The sequence below is a fragment of the Lynx canadensis genome, chromosome B4, assembly GCF_007474595.2.
Source record: "Lynx canadensis isolate LIC74 chromosome B4, mLynCan4.pri.v2, whole genome shotgun sequence".
Lineage (NCBI taxonomy): Eukaryota > Metazoa > Chordata > Mammalia > Carnivora > Felidae > Lynx > Lynx canadensis.
The window spans coordinates 62,031,552-62,048,381 of NC_044309.1; the positions used below are offsets into that span (position 1 = coordinate 62,031,552).

General features: G+C 41.1%; 1 protein-coding gene across 1 annotated transcript in view; it reads right to left on the reverse strand.

Annotated features, from left to right (window-relative positions):
* Positions 1–16,830, reverse strand: part of TMTC1 (transmembrane O-mannosyltransferase targeting cadherins 1) — a 275,547-nt gene that overhangs the window by 65,274 nt on the left and 193,443 nt on the right. Inside the window, exons 10-11 of the mRNA XM_030322084.1 lie at positions 15,660–15,827; positions 7,759–7,872 (exon numbers count right to left, since the gene is read on the reverse strand). Coding sequence (XP_030177944.1) covers positions 7,759–7,872; positions 15,660–15,827 — 282 coding nt within the window. The remainder of the gene's footprint in view (positions 1–7,758; positions 7,873–15,659; positions 15,828–16,830) is intronic.

Below are 16,830 nucleotides of genomic sequence, written 5' to 3' on the forward strand. Positions count from 1 at the left end.
CTGAGAATATTTAAGTATTAATGGAAAAGTGCCCAGTAAAGGAAGGGTTTTAAACGAAATCTCTGAGGACCTGGAAATAATGCACTCCTGAGCACAGGAGTCAGCCTCAGAGGAGACAAACCAGAAGGGTAGGTAATTGGAGAGGAGGGGGGCAAGATGGGTTTGGAGGCAGATTAAATTTATGTTCTGTAGAAGCAACTAAGGATCTACTTTTGATGGTTTTTAGTTTTTACACTATACTTCAGTTACCATTTTAAAAAAGTGGTTTAATTAATTTATTTTGATGGGGGGGAAGGGGCAGGGGAGAGGGAGAGAGAGAGAGAAAGAGAGAGAGAGAGAGAGAGAGAGAGAGAATCCCAAGCAGACTCCGCGCTCTCAGTGCAGAGTCTGACGTGATCACACGAACCATGAGATCATGACCTGGGCTGAGATCAAGAGTCAGATGCTTAACCAACTGAGCCACCCAGGTGCCCCCTCGATTACCATTTTTAAAAATTTCAGGTAATTCACATTCTTTAAAAAAAAAAGAGACCGTAAAAAGATGTCTACATGCAGCATTCATCCATCCAACATGCATTTACTAAGAGCCACGTTCCTGGCATTGTTCTCCAGGCTGGGGGAAAGGACACAAATCTCTACTCTTGTGGGGCTTTCCTTTTAGTGGAGGGAGACAGACAATTCACAAAATGATAAGTAGGTTAGAGGGTGATAAAGGCAGTGGAGAAAATGAAGCAAAGAAGAGGAATAGAGTACGTTGGTGGTGACCGCACTCTTAGGTGGGGTGGCCCGGGAAGGCCTTGGGACAAGATGACATGAGTAGGGAGTCCTGAAGGAAGGGAGTGAGGCAGCTGTTCAGAGAGTGAGAGGGTGTTCTGGGAAGAGGGAACCACAAATTCAGAGTCCCTAAATAGGAAAGTGGCCTGACTGATGTGTGCCTGGAGCCCTACACGGCTGGAGCTGAGTGGTCAAGACAAGGTGCAGGAGGTGAGGTGTGAGAAAGACAGTGCAGGGCATGGAGCCAGCTGCAGGGGCCTTGAGAGACAGGAATCCAAGTGAGAGACGATGGGCCGTGGAGGTGGAGAGAAGGGTCAGATTTGGGATATAGTCATAACATATAATGAGTTTATCACTGCCAGGTATACACACACTGCTTTAAGCTTTGAAATAAATTAATTATCTTATAATATTCCAACCCTATGAAGTAGGTAACACCACTATTTTCATTTTAATAAAAAATCTAAGTGATATTGTTTAAACTGTCATAATTGCTTATATACGAAATTGTAACATAAGCTAGTGTAGTGGATGCTGTCTTACAGCACCCAGACAACACCCATGTCTGAAGCACTTGCTGACAGCTCACATGGGGGTCTTCTCTGGGCATTGCTCTCCGCCTCGGGGAACTGCCTCACTAGAGGCTACCCGCCCTGCCTGGGGCAGTGATTGGTTGATAAGGGGGCATAAAGGTTCCACTTCTTGCCTCCATTCTTGGCAACCCTGAGGGGCCCTCCCAACTCCAGAGCTTCCTAAGGGGTCAGCTGAAGCCCTGGGACTGCACTGCCCTCAACCCTCCCCCGCATTGACCATCCTGCTTCCCTGGCTTCCTTCCCTGGTGTTTCAGAGAGCACTTCTTAATAGACTTCCTGCATGCAAATCCCTGGGGCAGGGATTCTGTTTCCTGGGGAAGCACAGCAAGTTTTTAAAGTGAAAGTGGTATAAGGCAGGGAGAAGAAGAAGAAGAAGAAGAAGAAGAAGAAGAAGAAGAAGAAGAAGAAAATAATGGACTGAAATATTTTTGTTGTTATTTTAAATGTTTGTTTGTTTTGGGGAGAGAGTGTGAGCGGGGGAGGGGCAGAGAGAGAAGGAGAGAGAGAATCCCAAGAAAGATCCATGCTGTCGGTGCAGAGCCTGAGGGGCTTGAACTCACAAACCATGAGATCATGAGCTGATCCAAAGTCAGATGCTCAACCGACTGAGCCACCCAGGTGACCCTGGAAATGTTCTTGAGTAGAAATTATACAACCTTCATTCAGAAATTTAGTCCATAAGTATGGCCACAATATGAGTCAATTCTACTTTTCTAAATGAAATAGGGCTTAACTTCTTGGATTTAAGGAATAAAACTGCTATTCTTAATTAACACAAAATATATACAGTAAAGTTATTATTTCATCAACAAAAAAATAAAACTAATTTCAACTGTCTACTTGTGATACTGGAAAGTGTATTTAGACTTTTATAAACTAAAATACCACACGGGCAGAAAAGCCTATCTCCACTTGTTAAACCTGGCTAACAAATGGTCCTGGAATTTTAATTCTTTCCAGAAATACATGGCAGCTGGTATCCAAGGTCACTTTCACTCATAAGAGTTATTTTAAATGTTCACTTAAAATAGGATGTGTAATGAAGGACTTTTAAAACAGCCAATAAATCCTGATTTAAGAAAAAAAAAATGTTCACACGCTACCAGCTTTATAGACAGCATTTTTCAAAGGAATTATATAAAGCAATCTTATTGATAAACTAAGAACATTAGTGAACAGTGGGTTAATTACACATAGTTAGATTTCTTTAGACTCTAATGATAATGCTGTTTCTTCGATTCTTTTATTACTATCTGTTTTCCCCATGCACTCCTACAGTCTAATGGAGTCTCCTTGCAGAGTTCTGGTTATCCACGCAGGAGAGAGTGCAAAGAATGCTATCCGTGGTTGCTATTATCATGACAAGTCTCTATTTTTTGCATTAAAAAAATGCAGTCAGGGGCTCCTGAGTGGCTCAGTGGATTAAGCATATGCCTGTTGATTTCAACTCAGGTCTTGATCTCACGGTTTGTGAGTTTGAGCCCCACATAGGGATTCCTTGCTTGGGATCCTCTCCCTGTCTCTATGTCCCTCCCAGCTCGCTCTCTCTCTCTCTCTCTCTTCACCCCCCCCAAATAAATAAATAAACATTAAAAAAATTCCAATCAGGAAGATTTTTAGTTCTATGCTGTCCCACGTGTCAGCTAATTAAATAGCTAGTAGAGATTTCTTTGGTACAGGAGCATTAAAAGCACATTTCTTCCCCTTTAATTATGCAAATAGAAAAGAGCTTGGTCAAGGACTTCTATCCCCTTCGAATAGTCCATTCATTCCCTTCAGATTTTCTGTTTAGAACATCAACAACAGATGTATCGGGAATGGAAAAGGCTGCTCTAAGGGTCCCCTGGCTGCCCGAGCATATTTGAGTACCCTCAGGAAAGGGTAATGTATCTCCTGCTTGATAGGAGTATGGGAAGGTGGAAATCTCAGATGATTTACTGTGTATTTCATGTTGAAAGCATACCTGTGAGAAAGAAACAGCTGTCTGGGTGACTGAAGATCACAGCCCTTGTATTAGGAGGGAATCCTACATAGCACTGATATCCAATCACTGGAGATACTCTGGGTGTAGTGCGCCAGGAGGAAGAGGGCATCTACGTGAACAACTGTTCCATAGAACATGGGACAATTTGCTGCTGACAGTGGGGAGGCCTTCCTGACTCACCTGGACAAAGGTGAACTCTATTCATTCCCAGGTGGGGGGGGGGGCTCTTGATGGCCAGCCCATTTTAACCAACCAGTAACTGAGTCATGCAGGGAATTTAAATATAAAATGAAAAACAATTTCCATGACTCTATCACCTGTAGTGAAAAACCTTTTAAAATAGTCTCTTCACTATGTCATCAGATTTCCAGATGTTCTCTATTCTCTGGAAATATCCACAACTTAATAAACTTTCTCTATAAGCCTGGGCCTTTTTCATCCTGTAAGTTGAGTTGTATGAGTAAAAGCCAGTTGTGTTTATTGACAGATTTACTGCAGTTTTAGTTTTTATTGCAACTGTACAATGTAATGAAACATTTTGCAAATTGACAAAATATAAATGTGGGAAAAAAAGAGAGCTGTTATTTATATAGAAGCTAAGGAAATACTCTGGAAATACTCAAAAAAGAGAAGCTGCTCAAGAAATTGCTGTGGAATTAGATGTAAGAGTAACTGTAAAAGACTGCAGGAGGAAAATCAGAAAAATCTCAGTCATTACATTTTTACTCCCCTTTAAAGTATCAAAACCTGATCATCAGAGAAATGATTTATGGATGCGATTTTTGCAGGTTATAATCAGTTGACTCTTACCCAAAGGAAAAAGCTTGGTTTGATATTTGAAGATTGGTGAATGTACGTACATGTGAAACTTGAGGGTACAATAAATCATTCAATAATGTGCATAATTTGTCTTACGATTCTCCACTTTTAACTGACTTTTGAAGCAAATCAACAGGCCACTGGCCAAGGGCACATGCAGTATCTTCTGCACTTTATCCAGGCAGGGCCACCATCTCTCCTTGTGGGCTTCCTGGATGAGTCATTTCATGGAGTTTTTGTGCAGAAAGAGGTAAGATATTGGGTGGTCTCTGAACTTTCTACTCCCCTCACGTGAGATGGAATGTTAGAAACTTTCTCCAGGTTTTGAACAATGGTCGGCAAGCTCTGGAGGCAAATGGCAGACCCACCAGTGCTGTTCTGATATTCCACCATATGGCATCCCGAACTTTATAGAGCCTGGAATAGGTATAAACATGAGAGCTGCCCCTCACAGCAAAACAAAGCTAACACTTGTGTTCACTGAGGATTTGAGAGAAGAGTTTTGCCATTTTCCTTTGCTGATCTGGGTCTTAATCTGAATCTATAACCTCAGCTGCAGCATTTTCCAGGGGAGATTTTCCTTACACTACAGAAATATAATAAATGAGGTACACCAAAAGGGAGGAGAAGTTAGTGGTGCTTCTTTGTTGTCTAAAACATAGAATAAGGTTTAAAAGAAGCAGAATATTCATGGCATATATAATTACCAATTTAATGTAGCATTATTTCCAGCATTGTAAGCCAGCCAAAATGATATTGGTATAGATACAACCCTAATGACTAATTTCATCATTGCCTTTGGGATCTACCCAGTCATTACAACAAAAATGGATAATTGTTGGGACTGATTTCAGATAATAGCGCCGTTAGCCCTGAATTTTCCTAATCATTCTCTTTCTTGCTGTGTGCAAATATGGAAACCATCAGATACACTAAAGTTGAAACACGGAGGAAGGAGTCAGAGCGGGGGGTGGGGGAGAGCTCTGTCTCAGCAACTTCCACAAAGAAAGAACGATATTAAAATAAGGGCAGGGGCACCTGGGTGGCTCAGTTGTTTAAGCGTCTGACTTTGGCTCAGGTCATGATCTCACAGTTTGTGAGTTTGAGTCCCACATCGGGCTCTGAGCTGACAGCTTAGAACCCGGAGCCTGCTTCAGATTCTGTGTCTCCCTCTTTCTGCCTTTCCTGTTCACACTCTGACTCTCTTTCTCAAAAATAAACATTAAAAAAAAATTAAGGGGCGCCTGGGTGGCGCAGTCGGTTAAGCGTCCGACTTCAGCCAGGTCACGATCTCGCGGTCCGTGAGTTCGAGCCCCGCGTCAGGCTCTGGGCTGACGGCTCAGAGCCTGGAGCCTGTTTCCGATTCTGTGTGTCCCTCTCTCTCTGCCCCTCCCCCGTTCATGCTCTGTCTCTCTCTGTCCCAAAAAAAATAAATAAACGTTGAAAAAAAAAATTTTAAAAAAATAAAAAAAAAAATTAAAAGATAAAATAAAATAAGGGCAGTCTTCCAGTCATCTCGGATAAATAATCATGAAAATGATGAATAGTCCTGGTATTTTCCTTTTCTCTCTAGCACAAAGAGTGACAATTTATTTAAAAGCAAACAAACAAAAAAACAAACCCAGATCCACTGAAAATTCACCACAGAGGTATCCACACAAAAATCATGCTACTTAAATCAGAAGTATTTTGAGCCTGGTGTGAGAGGATGAAATATTTCACTAATTACTATGCAGTGTATTTATAGCTTTAATTGTTTTTCCCCCACTTCTCAAGGGACATGTTTCTTCCAGAAGCACAGTTGCTGAAGCAAACATTTATTTTTATTGTTTCATGGGAAAAAAGCGGTAGTACCCAACCAGCTACTATAATTCTGTAAAATCAGCTGCTAGAGAATTTTATGTAATTTATACTTTTGCCCCAAGCAGTGCCTTAGGGTCTGCCTTATTTTTCTGTTTGAACTTGACAGAAAATAGTCTGCTGGAATGCAATAAATTTTAAAAGATTCTGATAATACTTCCTTTCAATGAATACTTTTCAGGCAAACTTACTGCTCTTTTCTTCTCTTCAAGAATGCTCACCTGAAATCCTGAAATATCAATTAACCATTAAGCCAAAACATACTTTATTTGTACCCTTGAAGGAATATGCCTCTTTAAAAAAGATATCTCCTCATTGCCAAAATAATACATGTTCATTGTGGAACATCTGGAGTACAAAATATACAGAAAAAAATTAATCTACTCACCAACCAGAGGGAAGTATTGTAAACATTTGGGTAAACTGGCTTCCAGTGAAAGAATAGAAATCTGAATTAAATCTTAAAAATGATCTTTTATTCCTAAATAAAAAACCTATTTTCCTTAAAAAAAGTTTTGTTACAATTTTCCTCTGGGACTTCCATTTCTTGGATCTTTGGAATAGTATTTGATAGTGAACTTGATGTGCACAGTTTAAATTTTTTATCATATTGAATGCTAAATAAGAGACCCTGAAGTCTAAAATATTTCAATTGATGAATAATATACTTATGTAAGAACACCGTTCAAAGGGATAATTTAAAAAATCAGGCCAGTGACTTTCAGAATGATGATTTCAAACTAAGCTTTGAGACAATGCTAGTACATGCTTCAGAGAAATATCTATTTGTTTGGTATGCATACTTTAAGCATATCCCAAAGTGGAACACTAGCCCAAAATTCAACCAAATGGGGGCCAATCTGCACGGGTATGGAAACCTCTCTAAAAAGCTTCCGTGAGTCTCACAGTACTCAATAAAAGAGAAGACTCACCTGTCTGTGTTTTGACCATTTGGAGATTCCAAGGCTATGTATAGTTCTCCTGCCTCCACATGTTCCAGATTAAAGACATTTATCATGTGGGATCTTGTAGATAAGACCATCTTGAAAGCCAGGATTGCAATTGTGAGTACTCAAGAGCAATAGAGACTGCCACTGGTAATACAGGCTTACATTTGTAGTTTCTCTTAAAGTGACATGTAACGCTCTGTTTAGTATAGTCTCTTCCAAATGAATACAAGGAGATGAGTACAAGAAGAGTGTCAGGGCTGTCTCACACACACACACACACACACACACACACACACACACGCCCCTTATTAACATATTCCCAGCATGGTAATCAAGTGTCTTCTAGTACTCTTTCTATTGAATACAACTATCAGGGTATTTATTTCATTTCCACACTCAAATGCCTTCATATAAATCCTTTCTGATAACGGGAAGCCTGAAGTGAGAAGAATTCACTGGAATACACGTTCTCAGAGTTTACTGGTGTATTTTTGACAACCAACTCCTGTTCTCCTGCATATGTGTATTTGACCGGGTGTCACTTGAGTATCGTGTAGCAATGGGAACTTTTACAGGAAAACACCAAGAATTAGTAGCAAGGCAGAGTTACCACATTCACAACAGACTTGAGCACTGAGCAGAAGATGGGGAGTCCAGGATCCATACCACCTCCAACGAGATGTTCACTGCCCACCCCCCTCCTCCCCCCCACACACACTGGGAGGGTGAGTGAATGAACCTGAGAAGCACAGCAGGGAAACAGTCCTATGGCGCTTACCTGAGGGCTGTTCTGTAGTGGTAGATCGCTTCCCGGTTCCGACCTTGATCCTTCAGGAAATTGGCGTAGTTGTAGTGAACCTTGGCATTGTGGGGCAGAGTTTGAACTCCAGACCTACAATTAATACATTAAAAAAAAAAAGAACAACAAAGAATACTAGTTAGGAATACTGTCAGTTTCTTTCATGTTTTACTCAGTTTCATGAACCTTCATTTGAAATGTCCATTGCATCCATCTAAGTCAGGTTTTCCAAAATTTGTGAATCGTGTCACTTATTAAATATGCTTCTCTGGAAAATAATGAAGGCAGTGTGTGGTTGTGCACAACTAAACAAACATGCTGACCGCATATGAAGCAGAGGGGGTGGGATGGGATAATTCTCTGGAGAACAAAACTGCATGCTCAGGTTAATTCAGTTTTTTCCTTCCTTGCTTCTTTTGTTCACTTACAACCTTCCTTTAAAAAAAAATGGAGAGCATCTACAAAAATATATCATTACTAGACTGGCCTCCCTATTATGTTTTATTGGAAATTAACATTTCCCATGTACCAAGCCTGGGCTAATTAAAATAAATAAATAAACAAATGCAGGTATAATTATTATTTTACAAGTTGCAGACAAGGAAATGAGGTTTTGCTCAAAAAGGTAAAAAAAAAAAAAAAACCAACCTTGCTTAAATGTCACTGTATTAGTCTGCTTGCACTGCCATAACCAAATACCTGGAGAACGCCCACAGGATAGCACTGAAATTTTGGAGACGATTCAAGAGGCAAGTGGGGGCAGGAGAGGAGCCATTTCTCATTCATAACTAGCCCACACATTTAACCTGTACACAACTACACAGCTGGTAAGTGGCGGAAATGGGATCCTAGAGGATTCTAGTTTGGTTCTAGAGTCCCTCGTTCCCTCACATGCAGGGAGGTGGGGGCAGGGGAATGATGAAAGAAAATGGGTTGGAGGGCCACTTGGAAAGAAAACTTCTGGAATTCTTGAGGATTAAATGTGGGAGGGGGACAGTTGATGAGAGAGAGCAAGGAGAAAGCATAACAACCTAGTTTCTGGGCAACTTTAATGCACTACTACCTCTCCCAGATAACATACTTTCATTCAGTTTTTAACTTATTTTTTTTAACGTTTATTTATTTATTCTTTGGAGGGGGAGGGGCAGAGAGAGAGGGAGAGAGAGAATCCCAAGATCGCGGGGCTCAATCTCACAAACTGTGCGATCGTGACCTGAGCCAAAATCAAGAGCTGGACACTCAACTGACTGAGCCATCCAGGTGCCCCTAGTTTTAAATTTAAAGGTAAGATTAATAGAAGGATTTCATACAAAGTGTTAAAACCCTGTTGGGGAAATATGTAAGGGCACTGTAATCTCTGTTGAACGTTCAGTGAAATAACCAGCAAAGACAGTCCCACTTAAAATCCACTGGCTGGACATCTGAGGAACTCTCCAGAGGACAGAAGTTACAGAGAGTGCAAGAGGCTAGAGACCAATCCAAGGGCAACATCATCTGAAGCAGCAGACTCCACACCTACCCAGGTTGCTTCAGTGACTTCAAATGTATGGCAGGTTGCTGGGATTTTTTGGTGGGTGGGGTGTGGCTGAACACAGACTAAATCTGTATCAGGAGCAGTTAAACCTCAGATCCTCATCCCTACCCTTAAAAGCTAAGTGACTTTTTTCATTATTCTTTCCCCATCCCAGCAAAAGGCAGGAGTTTTACTCTCTGGAAAAATAGAGTTAGAGAGATCCTGCACTCAGGAACAACAGGTACAGCCGAGGGAAGGGGGAAGAGCTGTACCTTAAAGGTAGATTATGGGAGAATCTGTATTCTGAACGGTGGGATCTCAGTTTGTCCTCCTTAAAAAGCTCTCTGAATAGCCAGGATTAGACTTCTCGGGAGGAGCCTGGAGGAATTTTCTCAGAAACTGACCCACCCAAGACAAAAGATATACAAATGCTGACATTTGGGTTCTCCGGTAAAATCATCAGTATCCTTCAATCGCCCTATGGTGAGGTCCAACAGCTGCCACATAGAGCTAGAATTTTAATGTAATATTTAAAATGGAAATTACCCAAAGTGTTTTTAGTCACAGGGGAAAAATCTGGGTCAGAGTGGTAATAATGGCTTTAAAAAATTCCAATTTTTAACCAGGAAAACTTCTGATTTTTCTATCCAGAAATAAATAGTGCAAGGTAATAGGCAGATTTTAAAGGTAACTTTGATTTCAGCGTGGATATAACTGGCATATTGGAATTGACCCTTCCCTCTGTGTGATTGGCATGGTGACTCTCAATTATATTTCACCCGAGGAACAGACAATTAGGCCTGTGGAAGCATAGTCCCTGCTCGGATCAGGCATTGTTTAGTGATGGCCAGAGGAAGTAATAATATTCATAACAGGCAAGCTGATGTGGGTGGAGTAACTTGAATCCTAAGAACACACTGCTTTTTCCATTGTTGTTTTTGACCTTTATGTTCTCTCTGTGATATTTTTCTGCTATGTTTTTCCAGTCTCTCATTTTACAATGACTAGTTTGTGGATAAAGGGAAATAAACAACTGGCCAAAGGCAAAACTTTCCACGTTGCTGTAACTGGCCAGGCTGCTCTTGCTTCCAGAACCACGCTTTTCTATTTGCTCTCTTGATGCTATGGTTTCATAACCCCAACTGTTTTAGTGGAACCAAGCAACTTATATGCATTTATTCTACAAAGACATGTAGTATTCATTAATTATACAGCTGGATCCCGATCCCGATTAATAATCCCAGTGATGATTACAAAGAAAAATCTCCCATTCAATTCAGGATCCTAATTCATGTACCTCATAGTTCTCCTCCATGCCTCTTGAAAAATAACAGAAACAGGGGAGCAGGGCTGGCTCAGTAGGTAGAACATACGACTCTTGGTCTCTGCGTTGTGAGTTTGAGCCCCATGTTGGGTATAAAGATTGCTTAAAAATAAAAATCTTAAAAAAAAAAAAAGAAAATGAACAGAAACAACAAGAAAAGCCACTGCTCTCAGGTGTATCTCTGAGTTTATAGAACATCAATTTGTTTTACTGGTATCACTGGACAATAGGTCACAAGAACCATCCCCAAATTCCTGATTAGAAAACAAACGTAAAGGGGCGCCTGGGTGGCTCAGTCGGTTAAGCGTCCGACTTCAGCTCAGGTCACGATCTCACGGTCCGTGAGTTCGAGCCCCGCGTCAGGCTCTGGGCTGATGGCTCAGAGCCTGGAGCCTGCTTCCGATTCTGTGTCTCCCTCTCTCTCTGCCCCTCCCCCATTCATGCTCTGTCTCTCTCTGTCTCAAAAATAAAAATAAAAGGTTAAAAAAAAATTAAAAAAAAAAAAAAAGAAAAAAAGAAAACAAACTAAAAAAAAATGAATGAGCAGCATTCAACCCAAGGGTAACAGGAAAGGAAAGTAAGAAGGATTTGTGGTTCTCTTCAATTCCGACACTGCTTTGACCTGAGGCAGCACAATGCCTCACTCAGGATGGCTGGTACTCACAGAATGGAATGCTCAGTTTGAATCAAGTTCTGGGCTGAGCACCCATTTCCATGGACTGACCGTGTCCTTTTATCCCTTCAGTAACTCATCGGATGGGTAGAATTATTGCACCTCCATACTACAGATGAGGAAATTGAAGTGCAGAGAGATTAAGGCCTTTTTTTCTAAAGTTACAGACCTAGAAAGCAGTTGAGAAGAGATTTCAACCAAGGCCAATACGTGGTCAGAAACATTCCTGAAGCTGATCAACACTTGATGCTAAGCCAGAAAGGTACCACAGGATATAGTAACATTATAATTTCACTATCACAATGTTTATCTTATTGGTAAGCAAACTATGGCCTTGTGGGCCACAGGCGCGCCAATGTGTTTGCCTATTATTTTTGGCGTCTTTCCCGAGACAACAGCAGGGTTGGGTAGTTGCAAAAGAGACTGTATGGCCCACAAAGACTAAAATATTTACCATCTACTCCTTTACAAAAGAATCTGCCAATCCTCAGTATATATTCTCTGCCTTGGGAGGTCTGCTGATCTCTGGCTTAGCAATTCAGAAAGCAAGAAACACAAATGTGTTTCCTACAGAGATGGAGAATAATCTAGGCCATAAATTCTTAATTGATGGTCCATAGATCACTTAAATACTTCATGAATGGGATTCAAAGAGACCCTTAACCACATTGCAAATAAAAGAAAAATGCAGCCTCTGCCTTTTCAGGTATTTCTAACATTTGGGGGGTAGAAGGGATTTTACCAAATTGTGTTACTACAGTATTTTTTACTCCAAACAATGTAAAATTGTGGGCTGTTACCAGGCTCAGCTGGAGCTATGCAGTTACCCTCTTTCCAGGTTAGGATATCAGAATAGTTTCTTGGCACAAAGAATTAAAGAAAATATACCTTGCAGCTATTATTATGAACCAATCCCTCCCCCCACTCTCCCACTCTCCCTCTCTCTCTTTTTTATACTGGGCTTATTTAAGTTAGAAAACATAAAGTAAAAAATGGGTGTAGCAAAGCTTACATATTCTTGTATATCAAACTTGGGTTCAAATCCTGGTTTCTCTTCACAGCTATTTCAGTTTGGACCAATTACTCTCTTTGAGCCTCTGATAAGACACAAGTTCAGGCTTCTTACGCTTTTGTGTGTACGATTCTTGCCAGTGGAACTACAAAGCCGTGAGGGGGGCCTGCATCTGTATCTCCTAAAAATACATCATATGGTGAGATCTTTTTTTGTAAGAGGAGGCCTCAGCTGGAAAGGCTGGGGCTTAACTGAAAGTTGGATTTTCTCCAACGCAAAGGTCTGTCCTAAGACACTCTGTAAGACTGTTCACAGCATTGCCAAGCAAAACCACCCCATGTAGTAAGAGAGGCCTTAATGAGACCATATGTCCAAGGGACGGTCAATGAGTTCACTGTTTAGAACAGAGGAGTAACCAGAAGCAGGGCCTCTGACACAGGGACATCGCCTTATCTAGAACTATTACAAATTTTTCTTACTCAATACAGCCAGTTCTTGATTTTGATCATTATGGCTAATTTGGGTTGTTTTCATCCTTACATACTTGGTTCAGGTCTACGAGACAAGAGTTCATGAAGGGCCTGCGCTGTTCTTATCGCTTACGGACTGTCCTGCTCTACCTCTGTCTACCAGTGGCTACATTATGTTAACATGTGTTTATGTGTCTGACCCTACACAGACCTCCAGCTCCTCTTCCTCTTTCCCTCTTCCCCCTGTCAACACCAATCTCTTTCATACCCTAGAACAGAGCCTACAGCCATAACTTGAAAACCTTACACAGTGTTTACCATACTGCCTTCTGCATCTTTTACATAATCATTTATTCTTACACCACACCTGAAAGATAAGCATTCTTGTTATTACCCGAAGTTTCAAAATAAAGAAAACTAAGGCATGGAGTCGTTAAGTAACTTTCCCAAGATCATACAGCTATTAAATGATGGTACTTGGAGAAGACCCAGAAAGTCTAACTCCAGCCCCCACACTCAACCAGTAACCCTATCTTCCTTCAAAGATTCTTGATAAATATTCACTCAACTGATTCCAGCATGACTCAGCACAGATGAATACATACAAATATCTGGTCTTTGAGGAGAAAGAATATTCTTAACGTCTCAGATTCTTAAAACTTTTCTTGGGACATACATAAATTATAATAGGCCAACTTTTCAAAGAACTATCAAAAGCTTTGATTTGCATGTTATACAAAATTCCATTTGATCACCAAAGGCCTCTTAAGGGCACAAAACCTCTTCAAGCACATATGTGGAATGGTTATGTTTTAGTAATCCACTGTCACTTACTACATGCTTCCATCTGGAAAAACAAAAACAAAAACAAAGCCTCTGGATGAAAAGTCAATGAGCTTTTTGTTTTTCTGTTTTCAAACTGCTGGCATCAGCCATAGAGTGTTGGAACATGAACTTGTTATCCTTGAAATAAACTGCTGCCTGCCAAAATCCACCCCCGAAGTTGATCTGATTAAGCAGTAAACATAATTAGAAGACACGACCTCTGTTAGTACCTTTATTCAAGCAAGGGGTTTAGCACAGGGCAGAACCATTTTAAAGTTTCTCATAAAAGCACCAACTGTTGAAAGCAAAGGAAAAAAAAAATTGAAGCCAACAGAGACTAAGAGGAAGTTGTATCACTGGATGTCCATGCCCCTGTATTTGCAGATTGACCTCAGCATGGGTAGAAAGAGGGGACAAGTCCTTTGTGGTCTGTGGGGACCGCATTGAAGGTGAAGGATGTGACAGAGACTAAATGGAATCTGGATCCTCAAAGTGAAAAAACATTAATTAAAAAAATCCCCACAAAAAACTTTACATGCCAACAGGTCTCTACAGTATCCACTGTGAAAATGATTATGACATTGACAATGGAATGGTGGTGATATAATAATAATAATAAACCAATAAGACTTGTATGACAAACTAATATTTTTCTATTAAAAAAAAGTTAAAAAGTTAAATTGCCAAGTAGCAAAATCAAATATATTGTTTTGAAATAGTAAAAAAGTGCAGTGAACATTTATCTTATTTATCTGTTTGTTCATTCATTCATTCATTCCTGGCAGCCCAGAGTCTTTGCCCTCCTCCAGTAGTTGGATTCCCTGTGGGGAGTTCTCCCTTGCCTCACTTTGTGAAGTCTCAGTGGTACCCCAAGGGGCCGGGCCTGCCCTAACTCCCTCAGTGGAAGTCAGAGGGGTTCCTTTGGCCAATCATTCATTTCGGTGCCTGGTAGAGACAAAGGGCAGGCACATGACCTAAAGCTCAAGCTCAGCCAGAGGACTTAATTTCCCTAGGACTTTGATGTGAAGATAAAAAACAACTTGGTATAAGTCTCCTCATTTGCTTCCGGGCAGGCGCTCAGATGCTCTCAAGACACCATTCAGACGTTTTCCCATCTGCCACATGCCGGCTTCTTCACCGGCCCCTCAATGCCGTGCACTTCCCTATACTCTCCCAATATGTTCCCTTTTATTTTCTCAAGTGATCCTAACTCTGTTTCAGTTGTTTGCTCCCAAAGTAGAAGTGTTGGGTATCAGCTGGCCAAGGAACCAAGTAAAAACCACAATGACCTAACTGGGCAACTGGGTCATAAGTGAGGACAGAAGCTGGAAGAGGGGACACAGATGGGGAGGATCCCTAGAAACTGGGAACATCAGCTGTGGCAGTGCCAGGGAGCCCAGGTGAAGGTCACTGGGGCAGTGGCATTAGGGAGACAGCCTAAGCTCCAGAAAACAGAGCGATGAGCAAGAGTCCCAGAGAATAGTTTATACTTCACAACAAATTCGGGGCTTTAAGTTGACATCATTATCTTCAGAAACAGCTTCTACACTACATAAAAACCTATCACGAGATGAAAAAAGCCTCCCATTTCTTTGTTCACAATTAATATTCAGAATAAAGCAACTAGATCACAGATCACAACTTGATATGCTGGAATATTCTAAAGAAAATGTATTGCATTTCTTTTCCTGCTGTGTGCTCACCTTTCTCATTTTCTTGTCTGCATAATGAAGTTAGGCTTATCATTTCATTTTGTTTATAGCTGATTTTACAGCTCAGCTCATCATTAGCGACTGTCTCACAGACCCAAAAACCTTCCCGTGAGCCTTATTTTCATAAATTCACTTAGAATGAGCTCACATTAAACTTTATACAATACCATTTAAAAAACTAAAGCTAAAACCCAAAATAAAATTACATCTCCCACTTAAAACTTTACTAAAAAAAAAAAACCTGTGGGTTAATGATTATCGCCAGACCCACGTTACCTCATTTGTTTGGAAACAAATATCTAAGCAAAAAAATACATGGGAAGAGATTTGCTTTTATCCACCTAATCGTACCTGAATAGGGACTCTCTTGACAGCCAAATTTCATTCTGTTTCACCGTTTTCCAAGAGAAAAGCAACAGCAGCAACACAGTGGACACAGTCAGGGTGGTGGCCCCGCATCGATTCAGCCAAGTGCACAGCTTGCTCAGTCCGTGCACAAAAAGGATGCAGTAGCCCATGCTGGAAAACAGTGTGGGAGAAGCAGGATTACTCTGGGGGTGCAGTGGAGGCCCCCTGTGTATTCTGTCCCATATAACTAGCTTTCACATAAAGCTTGTCCTGGGATGGAGAAACAAACATAAACACCCCTCTCTCACACACATTTACATGTTGGTTCTCTGATGGGCTGTACCAGCACATTGCTAGTCCTTTGGCATTTGTGTGGAGAATAATAGGTTCATCGTTTAGGCTCAGACTGCCCAGGATTTCAGAGCTCAGACATCATGAGAAGTCCCTTATGTATGTTCTTGGGTCCTGAATAGACCCTCTGACTCTTGCTTCCTTACGTCACTGACATCATATAACCATATTGGTATCATGTGTCTACATTTACTGTGCTGCAGCCGGTCACATCATGGCTTTGTGACAGGCAGTCCCCAAGATTTCCCTAGCAGGTCCTGGGAGGGATGCTGGTTACCAAGGAGCACTGGTGTCTGTCTCTATCTAGGGATGTGCTGCCTGCTGTGTACCCACTCTGGTCAAAGTCCTTATGCTGATGGAAAATCATCTGTCCACAAGCCAACTCCTGAGCCTTGCAGCTTGGAGCTCATCACAGACAGACTGTGTCAATACGATTTTCTTGCTGACTCTGGCTCAGCTTTCTAAACAGACATAAGAATTGCTCATTATCTGAGTGGCATGTCAGTATCACATTTCTAAAAGCCTCTGGCCTGGTGGATGGAATGTGGTGCTTCACATTATCTGTGTAGCCACAGAGATGCTTCCTGCTTGTTGACTGGCCTCAGAAAAACACAAACATTTAATTTGTACCCATTATTGCCACAGGCATTTTAGTTAAAACCCACTTCTTTCCAAAGATAATAAACTACAAATTATAACAATATTTTAAGGATGAAACAAGACTGTGTAAAGAAATCATACGGGGCGCCTGGGTGGCTCAGTTGGTAAAGCGCCCGACTTCGGGTCAGGTCATGATCTCACGGTTCATGAGTTCAAGTCCCAC